The 12020-nt window shown below is 35.4% G+C and overlaps 1 protein-coding gene across 5 annotated transcripts in view; it reads left to right on the forward strand.

Moving 5' to 3' along the window:
* The window catches only part of HECTD2 (HECT domain E3 ubiquitin protein ligase 2), a 74558-nt gene that overhangs the window by 38466 nt on the left and 24072 nt on the right, over positions 1-12020 (forward strand). For all 5 annotated transcript variants that reach the window (XM_073353822.2, XM_073353823.2, XM_073353824.2 and 2 more), the window contains 5 exons: positions 921-1030; positions 2521-2669; positions 4933-5056; positions 9966-10062; positions 10625-10732. In XM_073353822.2, the coding sequence (XP_073209923.2) occupies positions 921-1030; positions 2521-2669; positions 4933-5056; positions 9966-10062; positions 10625-10732 (588 nt within the window). The remainder of the gene's footprint in view (positions 1-920; positions 1031-2520; positions 2670-4932; positions 5057-9965; positions 10063-10624; positions 10733-12020) is intronic.

The following is a 12020-nucleotide window of genomic DNA, read 5'->3' on the forward strand; positions in this document are numbered from 1 at the left end:
AGAGCAAAGTGGGTTATTTTATTTTCTACCCATCCCCTGCTCTCCTGCATTGATCTGCCCTTGTGCCCACTTTCCCAACAGGCTACATTCTGCATATTTTGAGCAGTTTTGTTTCAACAATTAAATAAGGCTGTAATGTTGCACGAAACATACAAATAGTATCGATAAATACATCAGATACAGAGGTAAGAATGCCTGAGTCCTATTTATACTAGCATTTGACTGTTGCTGCTACTAGTGGAGTTGCACCGGTGATGAATTATATGTCCAAATTTTACTAACGTAGATGAGGCTTGTGGATGTGTTTTGTACACAAGAGAGCAGTTCACCAGTATTTGGGGATAAAATCAGCTGGGAATCTAATTCATGTAGGAGAAAAGTTTTTCAGTACACCAGGGAGGGGAAGCAACTGTGAATTGTGTGAAATATAACCTGCTGTGATAGTGGAAATGTGATCAGTCCAGTGCAGGGGTGATGATAGAAATTAAGACTAATGCTCTAATCCTGGAAGATGTCAATCATTAGAATCTATGTGGAGAAATATAGTTGTATATAATATTGAGCTGTAAGGTCAATGCTAGCCACAGCCGTAAGAATATTAAAACTTCCATAAGCTTATCCAACATGTTTTAATTGATGTTCACTTATAGCGAAGTCTTCATTAAATAAACCTCTGCTTTCTGTTTAAAATGTAAGAGCATTTTAAATGTTTTCTGTTGCTATATTGAAGTTGTACATATCTTTTGACTTTGAACAGAAGTTGTAAATAAAAAATTATCTATTATTTTATAATCTTGACTCTATCACAGCAATTTTCAGAATGATATTTTCATCCATGATTGTATTGTTTGGAAAAGTGTAATGGCTTTTTTCTTTATACAATTTTGGTACTAACAACATGTTTTTAATATCTTTTGCAGAATCCTCAGTTTAGTAACACATCTACTTATGTCATCTATGCTCACTTGCTAAGACAGATAGCAACCTTGGCAGAAGCTGACCATCATTTCCTAGCTCACTGGTTTAAAAAGTAAAAAAAAAATACTTTCCATCATATAGGATCACAATTTTTAGTGTACTTTCATTTTTGTATTCTGACAATTATACTATATTAATTATATTAACTGAAAAGTTTTATTTTTTTAAACATATATGGAAGGAGCAGATTGTGAGGTACATACATAGTTCTCCTATACTCATGGAAGTTACAAGGCTATGTTAACTTTTGCACAGATCCCATTGGTGGAAGCGTAGCCCTGTTGGAGCTGTGTTAGTAGGGACCACTATGGGCTGTAGCCTCATCTGAATACAGGGTTTCTGTCTGAATGAGCCTGGCCTTGCAGGTTATCTGCTAGGTTTGGGGGCAGCTTTTCCATGAGGAGGTAAAAATTTCCCTCTCAAGCGGAAATGTGTCCTAGTTTACCAAAAAACTCTAATAGCTATAATTTGGTTTGGCTCACTGTTTGAAAATAGTGATTGTTCTCTTGGTTAAGAAGGTAACATGAAGATTGACGTTTTTCACAGTTACAGCCAGGATAGAAAAGCCAAACAATACTAAAAATTTGAACTTTTTATCTTTTAAAAAGATTCATAGATATTTAGGTCAGAAGGGACCATTATGATCATCTAGTCTGACCTCCTGCACAACGCAGGCCACAGAATTTCACCCACCACTCCTACAAAAAAAAAACCTCACACCTATATCTGTGCTATTGAAGTCCTCAAATCGTAGTTTAAAGACTTCAAGGAGCAGAGAATCCTCCAGCAAGTGACCCGTGCCCCATGCTACAGAGGAAGGCAAAAAACCTCCAGGGCCTTCCAATCTGCCCTGGAGGAAAATTCCTTCCCGACCCCAAATATGGCGATCAGCTAAACCCTGAGCATATGGGCAAGATTCATCAGCCAGATACTACAGAAAATTCTTTCCTGGGTAACTCAGATCTTACCCCATCTAATAACCCATCACAGGCCATTGGGCCTATTTACCATGAATATTTAATTACCAAAACCATGTTATCCCATCATACCAAGATTTTGCACTTCTCTTACTATATACATGGAAGCTATGTATTGTACAACATAAAAAGTGTTTGTAGAATACTTAATCTATACTCAAGAGTGCATGACGTTCTTTTCAGTGTCTCTGTTCAATGAAGCAAAATATCTCTAAATAGAAAATTCCAAAAAGCTGTCAGGATTAAAAGACAAACTTTACAGAGAACAGATAATTTCTATCTTTCTATTTACCACTTTAATAAAGAGCCAAAGGAAAGATGTAACTTGTGATACAGTAATCTGAAAAAGATGTAGAGACTAAAGCATATCTAGAGTACGCCTGATGCATTCAGTAGAATTGCTATATCCTTTAAAGAAAAATATTGCCACATGTCAATGTTTAGAAGTATGCAGTTGTCAATAAACTTTATATTGGGAATTTTGTCCATTATGTGGTAATTTATTATAGTGGGCTTCAGTGGGGGCAGTACTAGCATAAGAGTAACTTCAGTGTGTTTCTTCTAGGATTTCGCAGAGAAGGTTTAAGCAGTTAGTAGACAGGTTGCTGCAATTTATTTCTTTACGTCTGTTCCCTGCAAAACCTGAAGAATTCCCACCCATGATAAAATGTACCTGGTGGATTCCATCAGCAACCAAAGTCTTGGCTTTATTCAGTAAGTTTTTCTCACTAAAATTGATTATTCTTAGTTCATAATTCTGTTAGGATATATGGGCTTTTTCTTTTTACCATAGAGATATAAAATGGTAACTGACAAAATAGATTCCTCAGTCAATCTCATCAACAGACCATGATGTTCCCACAGCACTTCAGTTTTTACCACTGCATACTGAGAAGAATGCAGCCCCGTCTACACCTACCAAATGCTTTTTCCATTATCCTAGAAGAATGCCTTTAAACTGTACCCAAAAGCAAGATTTTCCCTGCAGAAGTGATCTAGTCTACATAACTATCACTTCTTTCCTAATCCTATATGTATATTTAGGGAGAAGGCGCATTCTTATCTTGCACTTCAGGGGATGAGATTTTCTCTCACAAAATTGTGACCAATTAAGTTTTAGTCAAAACTCACAGGTGCAGATAGGAATATATTGATATCAAATGATTATACAAAAGGTTTCTCCAGCAACTGAATAAAACTGTAATGTTGTAGTAAGGATACATATATTTTTACCACATAAATACATATAAAAAGATATAGGTAGTCTGAACACAAATCAAATTGAATGGTCAGCATTTAGCCTGTTTCCCCTTAAAAGAAAATAGATCAAATGAATGTGAGATACTCTCAGTCTCATAGATAGCCCATACCAGTCTCACTGATATTTGCGGCAAATTGCTGACGTATAAATCCACCAATCCCACTGGCACAAGCCTGTTAGCAAACATGCATGTGGATTAGCAGATCTTAAAAATTTCCAACATGCAGCATTCAATTTATTTCACATCCAGTGAAAGTCAGATCTCGTTATAGTGCAGTATTTTATACACGTTTTTTATTGTGGAGTGAACAGATATTTACAAACCTTAGTATTAAATTTGGAATTGCTAATCCAATGTATTGCTTGACTGATCGCAATAAATGCATTGCGACTCATAAATTTGGGCTTGTTGAAAGGAGTCATCATTTGCCATGAATATTAGGTCAGTTATGGGGAGTGGTTTCAAGTCTACAGTGTGGGCCCTTTTTTTCCATCAAGACAACAGTTGATTAAAGATCAGATCCCCAAGTAATGACAAGTTGGCTAAATCTTGTTCTCATTTAGTATCTAACTATTTCACTATGAAGCTTAGACAAGAATTGGAACTCTGAAAGGAAATAGGTAGGGCCTGGAGTGCATCCATGCCTTTTTTCCCTTTACTAAGACTTCATTGAACTTATACCTGTAACATAAAAACATATTATGTCAATAGATGTGTTTGAAATATCTAGATAAATTAAGACTTCAGGGTCTTGAAAAATAAAATAAGGAATCAATTGATTCCTTAATCAAAGGTGTCCATTGGTCTGGTGACTATACTTTACTCATATAAGCCATAAATAAAGAGTAGACTACTCTTTGGTTTCAGAGTAGGAGCCGTGTTAGTCTGTATTCGCAAAAAGAAAAGGAGTACTAGTGGCACCTTAGAGATTAACCTAAGGTGCCACTAGTACGCCTTTTCTTTCTACTCTTTGGTGAAATCCTGGCCCCGCTGAAGTCTATAGGAGTTTTATTACTCTTTTATGGGGCAAGATTTCACCCTTATATTGAGGTACAGTCAAACTAAGATATTTTTTCAGGAAAGCCGTCTTCTATTGCTGATGAGTAAAATACTTTTTAGATTTCCATTGGAATTTCAAGGTTGGGTTTTTTTCCTTAAATTCTTACAAAGTATTTGGAAAAAATGGAAGCAGAAAAAAATTACCTTGGAATTTTGGTCCCTGTTTCAAGTCACTGATCACAAGCATTAGCTGGTACTTTAATTTCAATGACAAAATCTGTTGGTTCTTCATAAAATACCAAAAAAATAAATTAAATGATACATATCAATTGCATGTCAAATTTCCATATGTCAGAGACATGTTTGAGATAGCAAAAAAAAGCAATTTGAGTCCCTAGACTTATTATTTTTTAACATTCAAACTGCAAAATAAAAATATTTTAAAAATGATCTTGAGATTAGCACTTGTTTGTCTAGTTTCTCTTTGATTATAATGGTTTGTAAAGTATTCTTATTAAGTATTGGTGTGCCAGCATGACAATATTTATTTTAGCAGAGTGATAGCAGTGCTATAGGTAAGGTTCAAAAGAGATGGCTGTATAACAGCTGATTTTTCTAAGTGCTCTGACATTCACACAGCTTGAAAATTGGTGTGCCTCATTGGGACAGTAGTTTGAGAGAGTTCCTAATAGTGATTCTGTGTGTTTTCTTTGTAGATGCTGCAAATAGCCTAGCTAATCCTGCTATTATTCCATATATGGATTTTTATAATTCTACTTTGGATCATATTGATCTCATGGAAGAGTATCATAACTGGCAGTGTTATGGAAACTCTCACAGGTAAAAGAGAAACTGGCAAGAGTCAGGTTTTGTCTAACAATGAATAAAAATAGATTGTTTTTTTGTTGTTCGTTATAGGTTTGTCTATTTATTTTAAAGTTCAGCACCATGTCTTTTTCAAATAGATAGTTTTGACAGTTTCAGTAAAATCCTGACCCTACTGAAGGCATTGGAAGTTTTGCCATGGACTTCAGTGGGGCCAGGATTTCACACTTTGATTTAAATCAGATAAAAGGTAAAAATTGTAGACAATAATATAAGTTCATTGTTTGCTAATATTGACAGTACAAAAGGCAGCTAGTGAAATCTAATTACAGTAGAACCTCAGAATTACAGACACCTCAGGAATGGAGGTTGTTCGTAACTCTGAAATGTTCATAACTCTGAACAAAACATTATGATTATTCTTTCAAAAGTTTACAGCTGAACATTGACTTAATACAGCTCTGAAACTTTACTATGCAGAAGAAAATGCTGCTTTTAACTATCTTAATTTAAATAAAATAAGCACAAAAACAGTTTCCTTACCTTGTCAAATCTTTTTTTAAACTTTCCCTTTAATGTTTTAGTAGTTTACATTTAACACAGTGCTGTACTGTATATGCTTTTTTTTGGTCTCTGCTGCCGCCTGATTGTGTACTTCAGGTTCCAAATGAGGTGTTTGGTTGACTGGTCAGTTCGTAACTCTGGTGTACGTAGTAACTCTGAGGTTCTACTGGACAAATTTTTTAATATGAATTATTTTTATCATGATACAAATTATTTTTGTCTGCCACACAATAAGAGAGACACCTATTAATATCAAGTGGCATTAACCATTTTATATATAAAACATATCAGACATTCATATACTATATGAGTCCTTCCAGAATTTGGCTCTGATCCTGCCAAGACTTAAACACATGCTTAACTTTACAGACTGTGATCAATTTCACTGAGGTCAATAGAACTATTTTCAGTGCATAAAGATAAATGTGAGTAAGCCTTTGCAGGCTTAGGGTCTTTCTTTAACTGTCACTTTTGGCAACAAGTCTCCTGTTCTAAGTAATACTTCAGGTTATTAAAGTGGAAGAAAATGTAAAATTCAGTTTATTTTTCACTGTTAGGCTGTTTTATTTTTTGCATTTTGCTCAGTTTGTACAGTGAAATTAAGACTTTAGATTCTCATGAGACAGCACAATATTTGGGTTACAAAAACAGAAGAGGAATATTTATTAAAATTTTCGTTTGAATTTAAAAAAAATCTTTAATGAAAACTTTTTTCATTGATTTCACAAAAGCTTGTTTTTACAAAATGAAAATTTTGGATCAGATTAGACAATATATCATCTCATTAAGGATTTCTGAAGGGATCTTGGTGGCTTGAATCAAGAGAGACTAATTATATCTTTCTTTATTTTACTTTTTATTTTTTTATTTCAAAGTACACTGAAATGATCTCAGTAAGTTAAAGATACTAAAAACAAATGCGGCCTTGTGTTTATATATGTGCTATTTGTATTGACTTTAGTAGGAGCTGAAGAAAACCTTAAGGGCAGAATTTGTTCACACCATTTTAGATCAGGCTTCAGTGTGATGCCTGATATTTGGATTTGGAAATATAAAAGCATTTTACAAACTTTTAGTATCATGGAATCTTGTCGTACAAATATCTTCAGAAAACTACAGAATTTCAGCTGCAAATTCACAGGTATGTCCCAGAACTGCTGAGCTTCAGGAACTTCCTAGGAAACAATGCCATTTGGGTTCACAGGAGTGCCTCCTTCTGGCTCTGAACATTCAGAACCAAGCTTTTAGTAGGGCTATTTGGCCTTCACCCCACCTCAGTTCTTTCCTTTTCTTGGCTAGCTGTAGACATTGGGACCTATTGTCTATAGCCAGACATGTTTTGTTTGGCTTTTGGCCATAGTGTAGTTTAGTCCAGCTATATCACTCTTGGTATAATTTTAATTCTTTTTTTACTTTGGGGTTTTTCCCTTGTTTTTTCCCTTGTTTCTGCAGTATTACATAGTCTAAATCCCCAGTGGGGCCTCAGAACAGAGGACTGTAGCCAATCTGGACAAGCATACCAGTTTCAAACTGTGTTTTTTGTGTGTGTAGTCTTCACCATTCTTGCGACCACAACCAGCTCCAGTAACTCTGACTGTTTCTCCTTCCTTCAGCTTATATCTGTTATGATCTGCCTGGCTTGGGGGTGGAAAAAAATAGTAGGTCAGTTTTGACTACTGATGTTCACGTGGCTTCTGCATCCACTAAGCAACATATTTAACAAATTGCCTGAGAAACCTGTGCCATTCATTAATTTCTAGTCATCTTTGGTGGTTGGGGACCATTTGGTCCATTTCCTTGCAATGGGGAGTGAAATTACCATGGATCATTGGTGGTTAAAGTTTGGTTGGGCCACACAATCCAATTCCATGGGGCAACCCAGTCTCTCTTCCCATATGCTTACAAGGGTTTCTTCTCCCTAAACACTATTCAGAGCAGAGGACAATTCTCTGTAAAGTTTGAAACTACAGAAGGAAGGTGCCTGATCAGCACAAAGGGGATGTTCTGTCTATTCAAGATCATTTCTCATGTAAAAAAATCAGGATAGATCCATGATGATATGAAGGCTAAAAAAATTAACAGAGTTAATGAAGAAATTCAAATTACAAACGCTGATATTTGCTTCCATCATTCTTATCTTTTCTCTATGAAGCCTGTATAAGGCTATCAACTTTTTTAAAAGATGCTTACATATCTCATTCAGACTTACCAACACAAATATTTAAGTGCAGGCAACAGACATTACTGTTTTCTGATTTACCAGTTGTTCGGCTGTGCTTGCACCATACTTCTGATATTAAGGTATTCCAGTGTACCTGTACTTGGAGAACTGGCTGGTTTGCATTTGTATACCACAAACCTTAGAAGAATTCCTGAAAGTGACATGGGTATTGCTTCATTTCTCTGGTACCTACTCAAAAGATATCTTCTTATATTGGTGCAATCCTGGCCATTTTTTATCCTGAAGAGAGATTTCAGGATGTTTTCTAAGCTACTATTCCATTAAAGAATAATTATCAAATGTCAGTGAGTTTCTTTCTAACGTGGTTAAGTCTTGTGGCCTCCTGCACCTATGTCACAGGACCTAGTGGTCCCTGCCTGTGAATGAAGCCAGTGCAGTACTAGTTAGCTGCCCGTTAAATTCTCAAAACAAGGATGATATGAGAGCACTTCTCATCATCCTGTTTTATACCTCATGATCAGGAATATACAGAGGCAAACCTTGGGGAAAAAAAAAGATTATTCACCAGCAAATGTAGTTCTTTAGGAGGGTTGCCTCTGCATATTCACACTCTGCTCCCACCTTTCTCTCTTCTTCACAACTTTGTTCTCGTGGGATTATGGAGTTCATTTGGTGGTTGTGGGCTCCATAATCCTTTGTATAGGCTTGAGTCTCAATGTTCAGAGCAACAGTGGAGTGTTTTCCAGAAAGTTCCTGAAACTCAGCTGTACCAGGCCACACATCCCATAAATGTGAACAAAAGAAATACACTCAACTTAAAGTTATTGGTAAGTAATCTTTTTTGTTAGGTTTTATAAAAATTCTTGATAGAAATGCTGTGCTGATGCGGTTCACATACATTTCTTATTTTTTTTTGTCTGTTGTTAATGTAGCTGTAAATTTTTGTATTGTAACAGGACATGTGGACCACTTCATCAGTCTTAGAGTTAGTTTCAAATTGATTTTTAATGAGTGGTGTAGAATATTTAGTAAGTTCATTTTTAGTTTACATGGTGAATCAATGTTTCTTTAGTGAATGATGTCTCTGTTGACTAAGAATACTAACTGTTGACTTGTGGCCCATATAATGTTGTTAAAGGTGAAGGATGAAAGAAACTTTAGGTATTATATGAAAGATGACACTGTTTTTTTGGCAGATAGTACAGTGGACTAATACACTATCCTTGCATGTTGGGGGCCCAAAGTCCAAATTCCTGCACAAGTTCCAAGGCAAATTTTGTTTTGGGAGGGAGTGTCATACTTCACTGTAGTAGCTTTATGATATGTACAATGTTCTACACAGTTATCAGAGAATAGGCTAAGGAGACAAATAACTTTACTGCATGTCATGACTGAATACTAGCAGAGCCACATGAGGAAGCTTGGACAGCATCTACATGCTCTGTTCTTTGCTCAAGTTAGTGCTGTCTATGCCCTCACTTTCATGAGAGCTTAACTTTAACAAAGAAAACTAACAAAAGAACCATAGGTGTCTGTCACTTTTGGGATTCTTGAGTGTTTATCATTCTTAATACTGATTGATTGAAAAATAATGTTACTAATGGCCTGATCTTTTCAGAAGTGCTGGATACCTGCAGCTCCAAATGTCAATCAGGCCCCAGCAAATAGCATAAAATACAAGTATTTACATTATGTGCTTTAATTGACTGGAAAATAGTAGACATGAGACATCTTTTTTGCAATCAAAGTCATTTAAAAATTAAGTTTTTTTTTATTCTTTAGCTCTGCTTAACAATTCAAATTTAGTATTTAATACCAAAGATACTGTTTGCATACTATAGTGGCTGGCTTTCTTCTTCAGTCACGTGAAAGTGCAATGATGGTAGATGCTACAATAAAGATTAAAGGTCTATTGTGAAAAAGTATATACAAATACTTTGAATGCTAAGTCCTTGTTAGTTAACACTAAAATGGTTTGCACAAGATTAAATTAACATCTGTGCACACAATGCAGAAAGAACAATAGCTATTTCAGAAGAAGAGTTATTTACAAATAACTCTTATAAAATATTAACGGAGGGGAAAATTACTAAACTGTAATACAAAGATTGATTCTTGTTTTATTATCTTTAGTAAAAATTACACCTTATTTAACTTCCTGTCTATTTTGCCATTCAGGTTTTCTTTCTGTCAGTATCCATTCATTATTTCTATAGCAGCAAAAAAAGTTATTATTCAAAGGGACTCAGAACAACAGATGATAAGCATGGCACGGGTAAGTAACTTTGTGATAAATGATGTTCAAGTAAAAATAATGTTATACATTTTAATCTGTTAAACATTCTGTAAAATTATTCGTTGCAATCTCTGAAATTTAGGGCTAACCTCATAAGAAAAAAAAATTAGATCATTCTGTAACTTCTAGTCTGCAAAAGGCCATGAAGAATGCTTACACAGTGTTCTTGTTTTAGTTTGCTTAGGGCTGCGGTAGCTTCATAAATGTGTTTCTACAGTATAATGTGCTGTTCTTTAGTCTTCTGCAATATATGAATCTTTCTTCACCACTCCCATGAGTGACAGGCAGGCCAGATTAATGAGGAAGATAATTATGAGGGAATACATTGCCCTGAAACGCATTGTTAGTTGTCAGTTTTATTCTGCTAATGTGAACAATGATAGATCGGAATACAAGAGTACATATACAGGTCACAGGACACAGTGTTGGATATAAGGGAGAAGTAGCTGTTAAGAGGAAATGGTGCTAGGTACTGAGCTGATCTGGCTTCTTAAGCAAAAATGTTGTGTATGTAAAATATTTTTTTTTTTATTCCAAATAGCAAAGCCTGGTGGACAAAGTCTCTCGCAGGCAGAGACCTGACATGAATATGTTATTCCTAAACTTGAAAGTGAGAAGGATGCACCTTGTTAGTGATTCACTTGATGAGGTACAGAAAATGGAAATTAATTAATGTTTGTTGAAAAGTATCTGTAACATTTTTAATTCAGTCTGATAGGACTTATTTCTATAGTGAATCTATTTAAAACATTTGTAATGGTAGCTGAGGAAACTAACCACATTTTCAGTCGTTGTCTCCTGCACATTTACCCACTTTACACACACAGTTATGTGCATTTTATGTATGTACATGCTAACTAAAAATAAATTTTAAAAATATTAATGTAAAGTTAACCCATTAATAATACTGTGCATAATCATCAGATTATATTGTATCATATTCCAAGGTAGGAGTTCCAACTTCTTCTAATGCTTTAGATACTGTGTGATTTCTTCTTTCACGACCTTCTCTCCTCAAGTTTTATAGTGTAGGAGCACAGTGTAGTAAAATCTCATTCTGTGGTGGGCAAGCTAGTGTTACCAAGATAAGGGGTGGGGGTTGTTTGATTTGTAAAAATCTACAGAATCATAATTGCAGTGGCATGGCAGGGGAGCTCACTTCTCCTCTAGTGGTGTTCCCCAAGGGTCAGTCCTAGGACCAATCTTATTCAATTTATTCATATATGATCTGGAGAAAGGGGTAAACAGTGAGGTGGCAAAGTTTGCAGATGATACTAAACTGTTCAAGATAGTTAAGACTGTGAAGAACTTCAAAAAGATCTCACAAAACTAAGTGATTGGGCAACAAAATGGCAAATGAAATTTAATGTGGATAAATGTAAAGTAATGCACACAGGAAAAAATAACCCCAACTATACATACAATATGATGGGGGCTAATTTAGCTACAACTAATCAGGAAAAAGATCTTGGAGTCATCATGGATAGTTCTCTGAAGACATCCACACAGTGTGCAGCGGCAGTCAAAAAAGCAAATGGGATGTTAGGAATCATTAAAAAAGGGATAGAGAATAAGACAGAATATCTTATTGCCCTTATATAAATCCGTAGTACGCCCACATCTTGAGTACTGCGTACAGATGTGGTCCCCTCATCTCAAAAAAGATATACTGGCATTAGAAAAGGGCAACTAAAATGATTAGGGGTTTGGAACAGGTCCTATATGAGGAGAGATTAAAGAGTCTAGGACTTTTCAGATTGGAAAAGAGGAGACTAAGGGGGGATATGATAAAGGTATATAAAATCATGAGTGGTGAGGAGAAAGTGAATAAGGAAAAGTTATTTGTTCCCATAATATAAGAACTAGGGGCCACCAAATGAAATTAATGGGTAGCAGGTTTAAAACAAATAAAAGGAAGTTCTTCTTCACTCAGCGCA

The sequence above is a fragment of the Lepidochelys kempii genome, chromosome 7, assembly GCF_965140285.1.
Source record: "Lepidochelys kempii isolate rLepKem1 chromosome 7, rLepKem1.hap1, whole genome shotgun sequence".
NCBI classification, from domain to species: Eukaryota; Metazoa; Chordata; order Testudines; family Cheloniidae; genus Lepidochelys; species Lepidochelys kempii.